The 17,867-nt window shown below is 34.8% G+C and overlaps 1 protein-coding gene across 1 annotated transcript in view; it reads left to right on the plus strand.

The window, feature by feature from the left end:
• LOC104866926 (cysteine-rich venom protein pseudechetoxin-like) overlaps positions 1-17,867 on the plus strand; it is a 76,164-nt gene that overhangs the window by 16,116 nt on the left and 42,181 nt on the right. The window contains exons 6-9 of the mRNA XM_019208488.1: positions 1,919-2,009; positions 3,105-3,250; positions 4,084-4,178; positions 5,006-5,094. Coding sequence (XP_019064033.1) covers positions 1,919-2,009; positions 3,105-3,250; positions 4,084-4,178; positions 5,006-5,094 — 421 coding nt within the window. The remainder of the gene's footprint in view (positions 1-1,918; positions 2,010-3,104; positions 3,251-4,083; positions 4,179-5,005; positions 5,095-17,867) is intronic.

Consider the following 17,867-nt stretch of genomic DNA (forward strand, 5'->3'; position numbering starts at 1 on the left):
TTATATTATATTATAGTAGAGAGAGAGTGAGAGAGTTCTATAAATCTCTAGATCGATATATATTTGAATTATATACTATATACTCTTATCAGTATAGGATGGACATGGTGAACAGGTGATATGTAAGTAACACTGCAGATTGCATAATTGAATAATTAGACCCCCAATTTGAAAAAAATCATAAACTTTAAATACAATGTAAAGTCTGTAAAATGAAAAAACCTACTCTTTTTTTGCTATAGTCAGCTCATAGGTTATAGAATATGTACTTATTTGGACATATTGGAGCAATAAAAGGATTATTATGATTGGGGCCTGTAAATCAAATACAACAGTGTAGATGTTCGGACTAAATAAAGAATGCACTAACAGAATCTGATGGGTGATTCTGGAATAGCTACTTAATCTGGAAAAACAACTTTCTTTTGATCAGTGGAAATAATTCAAATTTTATCCTTGTGAAAATTAATGGATACAATATTAAATAAAGAATATTCCTGGAACAGATGGTATACCTAGTAAAAGTGAGCTCCTCTTTCTCTTCCAACTCAAATGTTTAGTGTTATTATAGGAAAATTTGATTTTTATTTATAGATCTCCAAAAAATATATACAGAAAATCCTCAGAATAAATAATTTTGTCTTTAATAAACTCAAATAATGTTCTAGCTATGTTGCATAAAATACTATTCCTTTGGAAGCTTATTTTGTCCATATATGTACGTGGACTTGTTTTTGAAAAATTTCTTTCTTAGCACATTTGTGATATAAATTATGTAGAAAATTGGAAATAATGGGAGCTGTCAATGTTAAAAACATTGTAGTAGTAGTCCATATGACTGGAATGTAGCAATAAAATTTATGAATGAAAAGAAAATAAATCCATATTCTTTAAAATCTACATTGCCAACTTTTTATATTGTCTTGTTATTATTAATACATAATAATTAAACTAGTAGCAATTATATAAAAAGAATGAGGGAGAGTTAAAGATATTATTAATTGCCCCCCCAAAAAACAAGAAAATCAGCGAATATACTTAAACCAGACATGTTCTCCAAGAAATGCTAAAGGCACTTCAAATTAAATAAGAAAAGATATTTATAGATAAGAAAGCATCAGAAGACATGAGACTCACCAGGAAAAAGTCAACTATGAAAACTCAGAATGCTCTAATTTTGTAACTATAATGTGAAAACCATTCATGTTTTTAGTAGGAAGAATGAAAATCAAAGATATTTAGAACATAATAATCATATACTTCAATTACAGGCTAAATGTCTTTTAGTAGGGTTTTCTATAACAATGAGAGATAAAACCTATTCTTTCCAATGCTGAGACTCTACAGTACATTAATCTATAAGGCCTGTTAAAAATGCAGTAGGAACTATTGGGCAAACAAACACTTAATTAGATCTAAGCTCTAACTGTGTTTGTATCTAGGAGGCTGAGGTGTGAAGATCATAAGTTTAAGCCCAGCCTGTGGAAGTTAGTGATTTAGTGAGACTCTATATCACAGTAAAAAATAAGACAGATAGGGATGTTGCTCACTGTGACAGCTTTGGGTTCAATTCCTGGTCCTGGAAAAAAGTTTGTATAGCCTGTGAGTATCCAGTCAAAAAAACTATAGAATATGTCTACACTTTTAAAATATTTATTTTGCTGTTGGGGAGCTGGATGACTACTTTTTCCAAAAATATTGTACTCTTACAATGCCATATCCCAACAAAGATCTTTGTGGCAGCTAAATCATTGAGGAAAGCAAGAAAATGTGATTTTTATAGAATAATAGGGAAATGAAAAAATGTTAGAAAAACGATTCTTCAAGTAGGCATATATTTAAATATATTCATGTAGTTCCCTGTTATCTTGTGAAAGCTTCACATTTTAATTTCCATGTTTTTGTCATATATTCCAAGACATGGAATGCAGAAGTTGCAAAGAATGCTGAAACTTGGGCAAAGAAGTGCATCTTCTCTCACAGTCCTAACGATCAACGAAAAATTAACTGTAAGTTCTTATTATCCAGTGAATAATGTTCTAAGTGCTAAATGAACTAAAAATCATTGAAATAGTAAATTTGAAAGTGATAATCTTGTTTTTGCTCATTGGTTTTACTTTACCACTTCTAATTACACTCATATATTTTGCTTCCATCCCTGTATTTTCTCTTTTAAAACCCTTGTCCCAAAAGCTCATTACTCCTGCTACTCCAAGCCAAAACTTCAGACTGAGTATGAATAATTTAAATATTTTTTTGAACTTACAGTCTTTCAGATACTGATCATCTGTAATAGACTTGTACCAAGATTTAGTCTTCAAAATCTGAAAAAGCTCCTGTTTGATATATTGTAGCCAAACCACCAGATCTTGAGCTCCTGGTGAAAAATAATTATTGTATATCTCTTAGAATAATTTTCCATAGCATAAGACATAAATATTAAATCGGATGATTGTAAATTAATTACCACCTACTTTCCAAGGTACTCAGTATGTTCCATTTTTGCCTGTTCACTCTATTCCAACCTGCCTTACCATTTTTATTAAGATCTGGTTAGTTTGCTCACTCCCAGAGACAAGCCATTATCATTTTTACATCCATGACTTGGACATTGTTATTTTCCTGCTAGATATTCGCATATAGATGTGTCATCTTCCATCTGATCTGTTGTTGTCTATTACACATGTGCCTCTTATTTCCACTGCTTAAGAGTCAAAATTCAAAGGTCACATTTATACATAACATTTTAACTATCACATCTATTTTACACTGCGAAGGTATAAAAATATTAAAGTTTAATTCACTGAATATTGATATTAATCAGTATTACTCAAATGATGATTGTGACTGTATTATGACACACAATCAGTTTGCAAATGCATCATTCATTACAGTTTGAACAAGTTGTTCATAAGCTGAGGTGGGAAGCAAGTTAACTCAGCAAACTGAAGTTGATTCTCCTCTAAATCTGTCAGTTTAAGATGACTGTATATCTTTGGAAAGTAGTATTGCTCACAAAAAATAAAATATTTTGGTAGTTTTCAATAAAGGTTCTTTGCAAGTACTTGTTTAACTATTTTTGCATTGCCTTTCCTAATTTTCAGTTGCTGGTTGTGGGGAGAATTACTTCTTGTCCAGTGATCCCAGAACATGGTCAAATGTAATCCAATCTTTGTATGATGAAGTTAAAGATTTTAAATATGGATTAGGAAATATTCGAGCAAATGCTAAAACTGGCCACTATACTCAGGTAAAAATAAAATGACAGATGCTTAATTTTTTCATCTTCCATCATCCCAGACTTACCTTTTCTCCTCAGTTTTTCCTGGAGATGCCAAATATCTGAGGTATGAACTCTGAGTTGTGTATGGAAAAGCTCTCCTGCATTATGAAGCATATTTTACCCATTCACAGATATAAGTATATTTCACTATTTCTTGTATATTCACATGCACCCACCTGGTCATTGTGACTCTGGATTCACTACAATGTATTCTTTAAATAATGTTTTTTTAATAATGGGAACAGTGGGAATAAAGTGATAGATTAATTATATATTACCAACACTAAATCATCTTTAAACAAAAGAAAGTCTAGAGATGCTTTCTCTGGGATGAAATGCTTTGTAAAACACACAATCAGAAATAGTTTGATTTTATACATGCAAGTTACTTTATATTATTGAATAAAATTTTACATTTTTATCTAAAATTAAAAGTTATATTGGGAAAACTGAGATTATGCACAAAAACACAAGGTCAACAGAATTTGTTCTTATTTTTCCCTTCAAAAACTGGAATTGCCCTTAGGTGCCTTTCCTTTTTGTCTAGTACTCCTTTTCTGACATTTTTATGAATTTTAGCTATGGCTAACTATTTTAATGAGCATAAGTGTGTAAAGTGTCCTTTAACTTTCAATGAAACCCTATAACTGGAAATAATTTTTAAAGGAATTTTCATCAAATAGAAACATTAACAACCACAATATTTTTTAGCTTTTTAAATTGCCATTACTGAAAAAAAGCCACAGTGCAAAAACTATGTATTTAATTTAAATGATTTATTTTAAATTTTCTCCTTGCAGCTTGTTTGGGCCACTTCCCATCAGCTTGGTTGTGCATTAGCTCACTGTCCTCACAAGAAGTACAAATATTTCTATGTTTGCCAGTATTGCCCCGCGTAAGTATAACATGGGGATTGCTTTTGGCCATGGTGGCCAAGTAACCTGGGCTAGAATCCAACCTCTTTAGTCCATCTGGAGTTACAGGGTCCTTCACACAGGCTTTAGAAGGAATAAGGAGCATTGGAAAAGACAGGAAAGGATGCACAGTGTGTTCTAAGGGTGATTCAAGAAGAGCGTTACCTTAGTTATTTATCAGCTGTATGGAATTCAGTTCACCAATAAATCACTCAGATATCCTTCTTGCTCATCTATAAAGTAGCAAAGGCATTGAATTTCTTTCAGGGGTTTTTGTGAGGTTAAACATAATAAGCTATATTGTATGTCTAGAACATTTCATGGTGCATTAATCGATTCTTAATAGAAGAAAATTCTAACAGAGAAGTCAGAGAATATCAGAACCCTACCACAATCTTGTACTCTGGTTCCATGTCCTTTGCTGTGTTGCCAGGCATGATGGTCCTGTAATTCAAACTCTCAGAAGAGTGACACAGGAAGATTCTGAAGTTGAGGCAAGCCTGGACTATGTAACAAAATCTTGTCTCAAAAAGAAAAAGGGAACATAAGAAATATTGCAGCATCAACTCCTATCTTCTGTGTGTATTTAAATGCTGCACAATTTACCTTGAAACTTGGGTGGCTCTAACCTATAGGCATCCTTTTTTTTTTTCTTTTCTTTTCTTTTTGGTACCAGGGATCAAACTCAGGTCTTTGCACTTGCAAGGCGTCAGAACCACTGAGCTAAATCATGGAACTCTTTTATATCCTATACACATGGCACAATCTCATAAAGTTATACTTAACTCTTCATATGTTCCATTGACAGGGGAAACGATGTGAGAAAAATGAAGACACCATATAAAACAGGAAAGCCATGTGGTGACTGCCCTGGTCATTGCGACAATGGACTTTGCAGTAAGTAATATCTACTTGTATCTTTCTGTGGTGTTATCTCCATGGATTCTGACCTTAAGTAGAAGACAGCTCAGTCTCTGCTTTGGGGTACATAGGTCATCTTTTTCAGGGCCCTCATTTTCCTACTTCAGTCCTACTCTTAACAACAAAAACATAAAAATAATGCAATGGCAAGTGCAGCTACCATTTGAAGATGACAAGGACTAAAACAAGAAGGATGTAACAGTAAAGCAAATTTAAACAAAGTCCAACTGAGGATGAAGTTTCCCTTTAGCATCTTTTAGTCTCTTCAGTTGATTGTTTTCCATCAGTTAGGGAACAGAAAGGTAGATGTAGAGAAACTAACCAATTACACACTCTTGAATGGAGTCAGATTTTATTTGCTCCTGACCCTAAATAAAAAGCAGGGTATATATAAAAAGAAGATTCTTACTCTTTTTTCTGGTGTACCTACTCTTTTCTTCATCCCCCCCGAAACATATAATGCACACACATACATACACTCTATCAAAATATGTCATTTGATTTCTCTTTAGCAACTGCACATTATGTTTAAGAAGTAGGCACTTACAAAGGTGGGCTATTTAAGCATATATACTGAAGTTTCAGCCAGTCTTCTATGAGTCCTCAGAAATACACACACACATATACACATATACACAACAGAACCACTGCTTGTCTGAGGTGCTTTTCTTTGGTATGATTGCAGCTGTGCAGCTGGGTGAAAGAGTTTGTTGAAAACTACTAGATTTATTCTATCTACTTGTGACCCTGGCCCCTTTGTATGATCATACATGATTGTGCATATACACACACCAGACTAATACATTCAGAACTGGATTTATTTCAGTCACTGTACACCTTGTTGTGACAGAGCAGGGAGATTTACTTGATTCCTTAGAGTTCTGTGTGATGAGAACTCCATATCTTCTACATCAGTGTGTCTGCTTATATAAGGCAGTGGTGGTGAACCTATGACATCCATGTTATTGTGCTTTTTTCTTTTAAGACAAAAGATTTTAACATATGAGTTGATTTTTCTAAACTAAAATCTCAGTATTCAGGTTTAATTGAAATGTTGGCACTTTGCGATAAAAGAGTTTTGGGTTTGTAATTTGGCCTCTAAAAGGTTTGCCATCACTAATATAAGGTTCTTCTGTTTACATCAACTGTTTAATAACAATCCAAGCCTAGATCCACTTATTTTAAAAAGGAGTCTTAAATAAACTAATATAAACAATAAATGGGGTTTCCTTAAGAAAATACAATTTGAGATAACTAGAAGTGTAACAAAGAATCAACATTTCATTTGTTTTTTTGTTTCATTTTAGCCAATCCATGCATGCACACGGATACTATCACAAACTGTGCTGCTCTGGTCAAGCAACACGGGTGTGGTATAAAAATCACGAAAGAAAGCTGCAAGGCTACCTGCAAATGCCCTTCAGAAATAAAATAATGCATTCCTTAAAGGTGATGTTTAGTGTCAAGAGTAAAATTTACAGGTCTTAAATCACTGAAAATTTCATTGTCTTCTTTTAAACAAGCACACAGACTGAAGTTATCCTTTATTCACTATATCCTAATACCTTCATCAATTAAATTTGATAATATCTCAGTAAAAGAAAAATAGGTACCAAACACAGTAAATTCAATCCCTGTGAGTAACAGATAAAAATGTAATGCTGAATCATAATTGGTAGAGTGCATTTACATGCATTTAAAACTTTGTGTATGCATGAATAAAGCTTTCAAAACTTTCAAGACAGTGGACTCTGAAATCCTTTCCTTTCTTATGTCATTAAAATGTGCACTGGTTACCTCATGCTCCTCAGCAGCCCTGTCCTGGCCAAAGTGTACAATCCAAAGATGAAGTTGGGTTTCTTGATCTTAGTAGTGATTAAACATAGATATCTACCTAACTCGGGGGCCAAAATGTGAAAGAAGTTTCCATGCCTATAAGCAATCACAAACATTTACCTCTGTTGTTCCTAAATCACTGCACAGTTCTGAGCCCCTCAATGGATGGGAGGGCTATGTCCCTAAAGATCAGTCCCAACATTGTACCTCAATGACACTGGGCCAGTTACAAATATGACAGACCCTGGAAAGTGGGAAAAGCATTTTTGTAGCTCATTAAATATTGACAGTGTATGTCGGAAGAACTGAACTACTACCACAGTGCAGAGATTGGAGTAGAACTTACTACAAACGACAATAGAGTAACACATCTCAAATTCACTCCAGAAGAACTGTAGGCTGATTCTTTGGTTTCTTCTGCAGTCTCAAGCAGTAAAGTAGAAATAAATGTACTTTAAAATTCTTGGATTCCCACACATGGGTTCCCTGACCTGAAGATTAAAAGTTTCGTGTTAAAAAGCGCTAAATGAAACCCACTGGAACTAACCCCTCCCCACTACAAAGAATCAAGTCAAAATAAATTCTCACGCCTTGGGTGTTACAGGGATTGTTATTATAAATAAGACATAACACTTTCATGGGTGGTAATTACAAATATGCCCCTATTAAACTTGCTAATAAATGGGCAAGATGGGTTATGGATAAAAGCTGTAGACTGTCACAAATTCTATAACATGGTATTACCATTCACAACTGTGATTTAAGATTTATATTTACAAGCCAGGCATGGTGGCACACACCAGCAATCCCAGTGCTCTGGCAGGCTGATGCAGGAAGATCTCAAGTTGGAGTTCAATGTGGGCAATTGAGCAACTTAAGACCCTCTCTCCAATAAATAGGGCTAAGGATTTAGTTTAGTGGAAAGGCCCTGGTTCCACCTCCAATATTATAAAAAAGAAGACATTATCATTGCTACAGCAAACCAATATATTCAATAGCAGCAGGGTTGTATCTAGTGCTTTATAATGTTTATTCTAATGTAACAAGCAAGAATACTCAGAAAGTTTTCCTTTATATAACAAATGAAATAGTGTATCTTAATATCTAGTCTACTCTCCCCACACTAGTTCTGCCAAAATCCTCTTTTGTTGATTCTCATAATACCCTATGTATATACACAGAATATCACATTATTGTCTTAATAGTGTAGTTCTTATGTAAAGTTCCTAATAATGTTGTTCTTACTGTAAAGAATATGATAGTCACATAGTATGCCACAATATTTTTCTTATAACTATAATGAAAAGAATAAGATTTTGTGCACAGTAGACAGTATAGAGATCAATATAATAAACATTCATGTATTCACCTCCCAGCTTGAGAGTAAAACATAACCAAATAGAAACACCCTATAAATCTTCCTTTTTCTTCTTGCCTTTATCTTTCATTTGTTGTTTATCATATCCATGAAAATTAATATAGTTTTTCTAATATCTGTGTCCCTGCACATATTCACTATTATTTGTTACTTTGTCATACTTCAGGTAAATGCTCGCATACCATACATACCACTTGTAACTTGCACTTTTAATTTAATTTTTAAAAATTAGTCATTCTAAGGTCATCAGGCTCTTTGCATTCATCTTTTCTTTTATATAACCATTGAAGTATACTCTCTAACACATTTTATATATTCATTCATCTGTTTTTTGACATAAGATGGCAACCAACTTTTCACTATTAAAAGTAATGCTATCATAAACATTTTAAATCTGTCCTTGTAAACATATACCAGTATTCTCTCAAACTAAAATAATGTGGCCAAAGAAAGTTTGCATTTTCATCTTTACTAGAAATTGCCTAATTATTCTCCAAAATAACAGGATAAGTGTTTACTTCCTACAGTGGGGAAGGCAATTTCCAGTTATTCCATATCCTTGAAAGGCCTGCTTTTATTACATTTTAAAATTTGCCCCACTATGATATAGTTTTTTATTATTTTAATTATTTATGAGATTGTGGATATTTTCCTATGTTACTTGGCTGTTTGGAAATTCCACTTCTTCCTATTGCCTATGTCTGTTGATGTCAGCCCTACATATATGTGTTGGGGGTTGTATCAATCTGAATAACTTAAAGCTTTTTATAAATTCTAAATTGTGATCCTCTGTAAGTTTTCACTTTGTAAATTTGTTTCTTATTGTTTCAGTTCTGTTTATGCGATGGCTTTTGGTACAAAGAAAGCAAAATTTTGATATAATAAATTTATTGTAATTTTTTTGGTTTTTGTCATTTATTCCTTAAAAAATTCTTCCTAATTTTCTTAATTTATAAGGTACTCTATTTCTTTTCAAACATATTAAAAATCTTCCTTTTGAAGAAGACAGAGTGTTTTGGGGTTTTTTGTCTTTTTTTATTGAGTTTATTGGTACTTTTTAAGTATACAGTACAGTTACATTTACCACTGTACTTTTACATGACAGACCTTGGTTCTCATTTTTCCTCATATCCCTGACCTCCCTTCACCCTCTCCCTTTTGCATATTTACAAAGACTTTGTTTCCATTTTTTCCTTTTCTCATATTTTTTCTTTTCCCTTCTTTCCTTTCCCCTACACTTTCCACTTCCCCTATACTTTTAGCCATTTTCTTCCTATTTCACACTGTCAGTTATAAAATTTGGATTTTACTTACACTTTTACTTTTTCACACCAGAGAAATGATTCAGAATTTGAACATGTATGTCTTATTTATTTCACTGAAGAGTATGGTCTCAATATGCATCCATTTTCCTATGAATGATCCAGTTTCTTATTCTGTATGGCTCAGTAGTAGTACTCCATTTTACAGAAAAACCACATCTTTATCCACTCTCCAACTGATGGGCAATTGGGCTGTTTACAAGTTTTAGCTATTATAAACTGGGCTGCTATAAATATTGGTGCACATATATCACTGTGCTATGATTCTTTTAATTCTTTTGGAAAGATTCTTTTTGCGGTTATGGTGCTACTGAAGATTTGTTCATAAAGTCTTTTCCTATGCCAAAGTCTTAGAGAGTTCTGCCTAACTTATGTTCCAGCAAGTTCAGTTTTTCTTTTTTAATATTTAGATCTTTAATCTACTTGGATTTTAGTTTAGTGCATGGTGAAAGATAAGGGCCTAGTTTTAATCTTTGGCAGGTTGAAATCCAGCTTTTCCAAAATCATTTGTTAAAGGGGCTGTCTTTCCTCCAGTGAGGATGGTTGACCTCTTTCTGAAAGATGAGGTAGCTGAGTACATCTGGAGTCGTTTTTGTATCTTCCAATCTATTCCACTGATACTCAGGTCTTTTTCTTTGCCAGTACCATGCTATTTTTATTACAGTGGCTTTGTGGTATAGTTTCAAATTGGGGATTGTGACACCCACTACCATGTCTCTGTTACCTAGAATTGCTTTTGCTATTCTCGGTCTCCTCTGGTTCCAATTGATTTTTTTGATTATTTTATCTAGTTCTGTGAAATACACTGTTGGAATTTGAATTGGCATTGTATTGAATCTGTATAACAGTTTTGGTAGTATAGTCATTTTCACTATGGTGACTTTTCCTACCTGGGAGTAGGGGATACCTTTCCATTTTCTTATATCCTCTTCAATCTCTTCTTTCAGAGAGCTATAGTTTTCACTGTACAGGTCTTTTGGTTCTTTCATTAGATTGATTCCTAGATACTTCATTTTTTGGATACTATTGTGAAAGAAATTGTTTCCCTAATTTCTCTCTCAGTGAGCCTATTATTTCTGTACAAGAAAGCTATTGAACTTGGAGTGTGACCTTATATTCAACTACTCTGCTGAAAGTGTCCACTAACTCTAGAAGCCTTTATGAAGAGTCTTTTGGGTCTTCTATGTAAAGTGTCATATTGTCAGCCAATAATGTCAGTTTCACTTCTTCCTTTCCTATCTTATTGATTTAATTTCTTTCTAATGGCTAATTGTTGTGCCTAATGTTTCCAGAACTATAATGAACAGGAGCAGTAATAGTGGGCATCCTTGTCTTGTTCCTGATTTTAACGTGAAGGTTTTCAGTTTTGGGCTATTTAATATGATGTTGGCTATTGGTTTTTCATAGAAAGCCATTGTCAAATTGAGATAAAGACCATCTATTCTAATTTTCTGCAGGGTTTTTATCATGAATGGATGTTGAATTTTGTCAAATGTTTTTTCTGCATCTATTGAGATGATCATGTGTTTTTTGTCCTTGACTCTGTTAATATAGTGTATTACATTTATTGGTTTTTGTGTGTTGAACCATCCTTGCATCCCTGGAATAAACCCTTTTTTTTTTTTTGTGGTACCAGGGATTGAACTTGGATCCTTGCATTTGTGAGGCAGGCAGTGGAACCACTGAGCTAAATCCCCAACCTGCCTGGAATAAATACTACTTGGTCAGGGTGTATGATCTTCTTGATGATCCTCTGTATTCTGTTTGCCAGTATCTTAATGAAGACTTTTCAACTATGTTCAGAAGTATATTGAGCAGGAGTGGTGATATTGGACATCCTTGTCTGTTCCTCATTGTAGCGTGAAAATTTTCAGTTTATTTACATATGCTGAACCATCCTTGCATACCTGGGATAAATATAAATTGGTCAGGATGTGAGATATTCTTGACGACCCTCTGTATTCTGTTTACCGTTATCTTACTGAGGATATTTTCATCTATGTTCATTAGGGAGATTGGCCTGTAGTTCTCTTTCTTGGTTTTTTATTGGACCTTTCCCTGGTTTTGGAATCAAAGCAACACTTGCTTCCAGGAATGAATTTGGAAGTATTGCTTCCCTTTCAATTTCATTGAAAAGTTTAAAGAGCAGTGGCAGTAATTCCTCACTAAATGTCTTGTAGAATTCAGCAGTGAATCCATTAGAACCTGGGTTTTTCTTCATTGGCAAACTTCTAATTATGTTTTCAATTTCATTGATTGCAATTGGGGTGTTTGGAATTTTTTTTATCTTCTTCATTCAACTTTGGTAATTCATAAGTATCAAGAAATTGATCCATTACTTCTGTGTTTTCCATTTTATTAGAGTATAGTTTCTCAAAGCAGGTATTGATGATCCTCTGGATTTCTGCTGGCTCTGTTGTGACTTCATCTTTTTTGTTCCTAATTGCATAGATCTGAGCCTTTTCTTTCCTTTTTTTGACAAGGTTCACTAAGTGTTTATTGATTTTATTTATTCTTTTGAAAAACTAACTCTGATTCATTGATTTTCGGTATGATTTTCTTAGTTTCCATTGCATCAATTTCTGCTTTGACTTTTATAATTTCCTCCCTTGTACAAGCTTTGGGTTTTTCTTGTTCTTATTCCTCCAGGAGCCTAAGATTCATAATTAGGTTGTTTATTTGAGCTGCTCTGTTTTCCTGGTGTGGGCATTCACTGCTATGAATTTTCCACACAGAACTGCTTTGTGTCCCATAGATTCCTGTATGTTGCATTGTCTTTATCATTTATTTGTAGAAACTGACTAATTTCTTCTTTAATTGCCTCTGTAACCCACTGATTGTTCAAGACAGTGTTGTTGAATTTCCATGTGTTTGTGAAGTTCTTGCAGTTTCTTATGCTGTTGATCTCCAGCTTGATGGCACTATGATCTGATAATATGCATGGGATAACTTTGATTACTTTGTATTTATTTAAACCTGTTCAATGGGATATGAGTGGTCTATTTTGGAGAATAACCCATGTACAGTTGAAAAGAAAGTATATTCTGATTTTGAGGGGTAGAACACTCTGCAGATGTCTATTAAGTCCATTTGTTCAAAAGCTTGGTTCAGTTCTAGTATTTCATTGTTGATTTTTTGTCTAGATGATTTGTCTATTTGTGACAGTGGGGTATTTAGGTCCCCCACTACAATTGTGTTACTGCTAATTTGGTTTTTCCATGTCCCTTAGCATTTGTTTTATATAGTTGGGGGCATTCATATTTGATTCATATATATTTATTATTGTCATCTCTTCCTCTTGGGTTGTTCCCTTTAGAAGGATATAGTGTTCTTCCTTGTATCTCTTAATTAGTTTTCATTGGAAATTTTCTTTATCCGTGAATAAGATAGCTACCCTTCCTTTTTTCTGGGCACCTGTTTCATGGAGAACTGTTTTCCATCCTTTAACTTTCAGTCTATGAGTTTCTTTTTGAACTATGTGCATTTCTTGTATACAACATATTGTTAGATTTTGCTTCTTAATCCATTCTGCCAGTCTATTTCTTTGGTGAATTAAGGCCATTGACATTGATGGTTATAACTGATATATATGGACTTATCATTGTTGTGTTATTGTCCTGTTGCTGGCTTTTTAATTTTTCCCCCTCTCCCTTTAGTTTCTTGCCTTGCCTAATTGATTTGCTCAGTTGGGCCTCCTGGAGTTGTAAATTTCATTGTCTTTTTCTAGGATATTGTTTAGAATTGTTTGTAGTGCTGGTTTGGTATTCATGAAATTTCTCAGGTGTTCTTTGTCATGGATGTACTTATTTCCCCATCCATTTTAAAAGAGACTTTTGCAGGATACATCAGTCTGGGTTGGAGGTTGTTTTCTCTTACAACTTGAAATATCCACTCCAGGCTCTCCTTGACCTGAGGGTTTGTGTTGAAAAGTCTGCTGTGATTCTGATGGTCTTCACTTTGTATGTGATTTGTTTCTTCTCTCTAACTGCTTGTAGTATTTTGTTCTTCTGTTGGGTTTCTAGGATCTTGACTATTATATGTCTAGGCATAGGTTTTTTTATTACTATAACTAGCTGGAGTCCTATATGGCTCACTTATCTGCATGTCAAATTCTTCCCATCTGGGAAGTTTTCTGTCATTAATTCTGTGAACAGTTTTTTAAGTCATTTGTATTTTCTCCTGCTACTTCATCCATTCCTATCAGTCTTATGCTATTCTTCTTTGCATCATCTAGGAGTTGTTGGATCAATTTCTCATGATCCCTTGCTATTTTTAAGAGATCTCTCCCTTTGTGGTCACTAACCACAATCCTATCTTCTCTATCTGAAATTCTATCTTCACATTCATTGATCCTACTGTGAATGATTTTAATAGCATTTTTAATCTCTTGGATAACTGTTTGAATCTGTTTCATGGATTCCATTTCTTTCCTATGCTGGACATTCATGGCTTCTCTAGTGGTCCTGAGCTCATCTATTTTGTTTGTCAGCCTCTGTTCTAGAGTCTCTAATCATATCTTTTATTGTGCTCACCATCTCTGTAGTTATCTGGAAATTTATTCCTGTTTTGAATTTTTCTAGAGCCTGATTGATCTGTTTTATTATTTCCTGTGCTATGAGTTCAGGATGTCCTGGTGGTTGATTGTCAAGACTTTTCCACCTTGTTTTCCCTAGAATTTTCCATTGGTTATCTGGAAGATTTTCTTTGTGCCTTGCTTAAGTGTTTTCTCATTTTTATTTTTGTTGTTGGGCTGTCCTTGGTTTAATTCCTGGGTCAGTACTTTGATCTTCCTGATATAGTTGCTCTTTAGGTTCTAATGACTGCTCCAATGACTCAGAGACTGTCTCATTTTCATAATATCAGAAAGGATAACTCGTTAAATCAATCATAACCCTTTAGCCCAATTGATACAATCAGGAATACAATAGCATCAAGCACAGCTTAGAAATTGACCATTTTTGGTAATTAATCAAAATCAAGGACCAGTCCAAAATATATTGATAGTAAATAAATTTCATTATAGTAACTTTAACCTTCAAGATGGGGACTTAGAAGGAGTTAGGAGGAGAGGGATAGATAGGAAAAGGTTTCAAGTGAAACCAGAGGACACGGGATGATCACCCAAACTCTAGAAAACTATTGAAGACAAGAAGTAAAGACAGAGTGCAAGAACAAAGACAAGAATAGAACAACTTAACAATAACAAGGAAGCTACAAATTATACTCACTTTTCTTTGAAATTAGTGACACTTGAGTAAAGGAAAAAGAGAGAAGAAAGTAAAAAGAAAGAAGGAATCCAAGTTATGGCAAAAACATGAACAAAAAGGGAGATGAATAATAACATCAGGGGCAAGAGACTGAGCAGGAAAAAGAAGAAAGAAAAATGGAAGAATTTGCAGAATGAGAAAAAATAAAATTTTAAAACAAAATTGAGCCTGAGATCACCTGGCGGGTGTGCGACTTCCTGAACTGAGCGACAACAGACCCAGCAAGGACCCAAAGACCCCAGAGGGGGTCTCTTCAGCTGCCTGCCTGCCTGAGATCACCCGGCGGGTGCGCAACCTCCCGGACTGCACAACAACAGACCCAGCAAGGACCCAAAGACCCCGGATGGGGTCTCTTCAGCTGCCTGCCTGCCTGAGATCACCCAGCGGGTGCATGACCTCCTCGACTGTGTGACAACAGACCCAGTAAGGAAGGTAGTGGCACGGGCACCCTTGAAACACACCCACGACCTCCCCCCACCCTTCTCAAACCTCCTTATTGGGCCAGTCCTTAGACCAACTCTGCAGAGACATAGGTTCTCATGAAGGGTAGTTTTCTGAGCTCCCAATTTTGAACATCTTTAAAGAAAGGGCAGGTGAAACCTGTAATATAACTGAGTGGAGTTCAACCCTGAGGGTAGGGAAACTCAAGTTAGGCCTTGTGGACTGTGTTCAGTCTCAGTCGTGGGGAACTGCCATTGGCTAGCTGAGACCAGGGGATTCAGTTCTGCATATGGCTGTACATGTGGTATAATATGAGAACAGAGACAGTCTGAAAGAGGCCCTTCAAATTCTTTTTTTTTCTCATTCTTTTCCTCATTCCACACTAAAATTTCTTTCTTTTTTCTGTCCTCCCTCTCCAACTCAGTCTCTTGCTCCACCATATTATCCCTCATCTCCCTTTTTATTCCTGCTCCTGCCCTAACTCAGACTTCTTCTTTTATTATTTTTTGTTTTTAGGAGGGGTTTCTCTTTATGTTCTTTTCTCCAGTCATTTTACATCACTCATGGCTCCGTACCTTCAAGGGAAGGCAAGTGCCTGTTATTCTTAAGGGGGTATATTCTTGTCCTTATTCCTGTACTCTCTCTATCCCCCCTGAAGTTAATAGCTTTGTAAAGATAGTAAGGTAATTCTACATCCTCTGGATTCACTTCAAACCTGCTCCAATTCTTTCACTTATCTAATCCTCCCATTTTAAGTCTAACCCCCCATCCTAAATGGTAAAGATGCTATATTGAAAAGCATATTCACTGCAAACATATTATGGGCTGCTTCTTGAAATTAATTTAATTCACATGAGTTAAAGGTGATACATTAATGACTACCACAAGTGGTCAGTTTGCAAGCTGTGCCGGATCCTATTGGGCTGCTGAATGTATCAATTGGGATAAAGGGTTGTGATTGATTTAAAGAGTTGTTTTCTCTGATATTATGAAAATGAGGATGTCTATGAGTCATTAGAAACTCAAAAGCTAAAACGCAGCTATATTAGGAAGATTTAAGTAATATCCAGAAATTAAAGAAGGACAACCCAACAATAAAAATAAAAATGAGAAAACACTTAAGCAAGACACAAAAACAAGTATCCAGTTCACCAATAGCAAATAGTAGGACAAATGAGGATGAAAAGTCTGATAGTGAACCAACAGGACTCCCTGGACCCATAGCACAGGAGGTAACAAAACTGATCAATCAGGCTCTAGAAAAATTCAAATCAGAAATAATTTCCCAGCTAGCCAGAGAGATGATGAGCAAAATAGAAGTCATGATTCGAGACTCTAGAGCAGAAACTGAGAAAAAAATAGATGAGCTCAAGACTGTGATAGAAGCCATAAAGACTCACCATAAGAAAGAAATGGAAAAAATGAACGCCCAACAGAGGAAAGAAATGGAATCCATAAAACAGATTCAAACAGATATCCAGGAGATTAAAAACTCTATTGAAAGTGTACGCAACAGAATAAAAGATTGCGAAGATAGTATTTCAGATATAGAAGATAGGATAGCAGTCAGTGACTCTGAAAAAAGAAGTCTCTTAAAAACAGTAAGGGATCATGGGAAATCAATCCAACAACTTCTAGATGATACAAAGAAAAATAACATAAGACTGATAGGAATTCATGAAAAAACAGGAGAAAACGCAAATGACATAAAAAAGCTGTTCACACAATTAATGACAGAAAACTTCCCAAACAGAAGGGAAGAATTAGACATACATATAAGTGAGGCATATAGAACCCCAACTAGCCACGATGAAAAAAAAAATCTACACCTAGGCATATAATAATCAAGATTCCAGAAATCTAACAGAAAAACAAAATACTACAAGCAGTAAGATAAAAGAAACAAATCACATGCAAAGGAAAGCCCATTAGAATCACAGCAGACTTTTCAACACAAACCCTTAGGTCAAGGAGAGCCTGGAGTGAGGTATTCCAAGTCCTAAAAGAAAGGAACCTCCAACCAGATTGATCTATCCTGCAAAACTCTCTTTCAAAATAGATGGGGAAATAAGATACTTCCATGACAAAGAGCATCTGAGAAATTTCATGAACACCAAACCAGCACTACAAGGAATTCTAAACAATATCCTAGAAAAGGACAACGAAGTTCACAATAACATGAGGCCCAACAGACCAAATCAAATAGGCAAGGCAAGAACCTAAAAGGAGATGGGAGAAAAAGTAAAAAGAGTCAACAAAAGGACAGTAACATGACAAGAATAAGTCATAATATATCAGTTGTAACCATCAATGTTAATGGCCTCAATTCACCAATCAAGAGAAATAGATTAGCAGAATGGATTAAGAAGCAAAATCCAACAATATGTTGTATACAAGAAACACACCTAGTGCAAAAGGGAGTCCATAGACTGAAAGTGAAAGGATGGAAAACAATTTTCCATGTGTCAGAAGCTCAGAAAAAAGCAGAGGTAGCAATCTTATTCT

Source organism: Fukomys damarensis, unplaced genomic scaffold (assembly GCF_012274545.1).
Source record: "Fukomys damarensis isolate Sample0158 unplaced genomic scaffold, DMR_v1.0_HiC HiC_scaffold_14, whole genome shotgun sequence".
NCBI classification, from domain to species: Eukaryota; Metazoa; Chordata; class Mammalia; order Rodentia; family Bathyergidae; genus Fukomys; species Fukomys damarensis.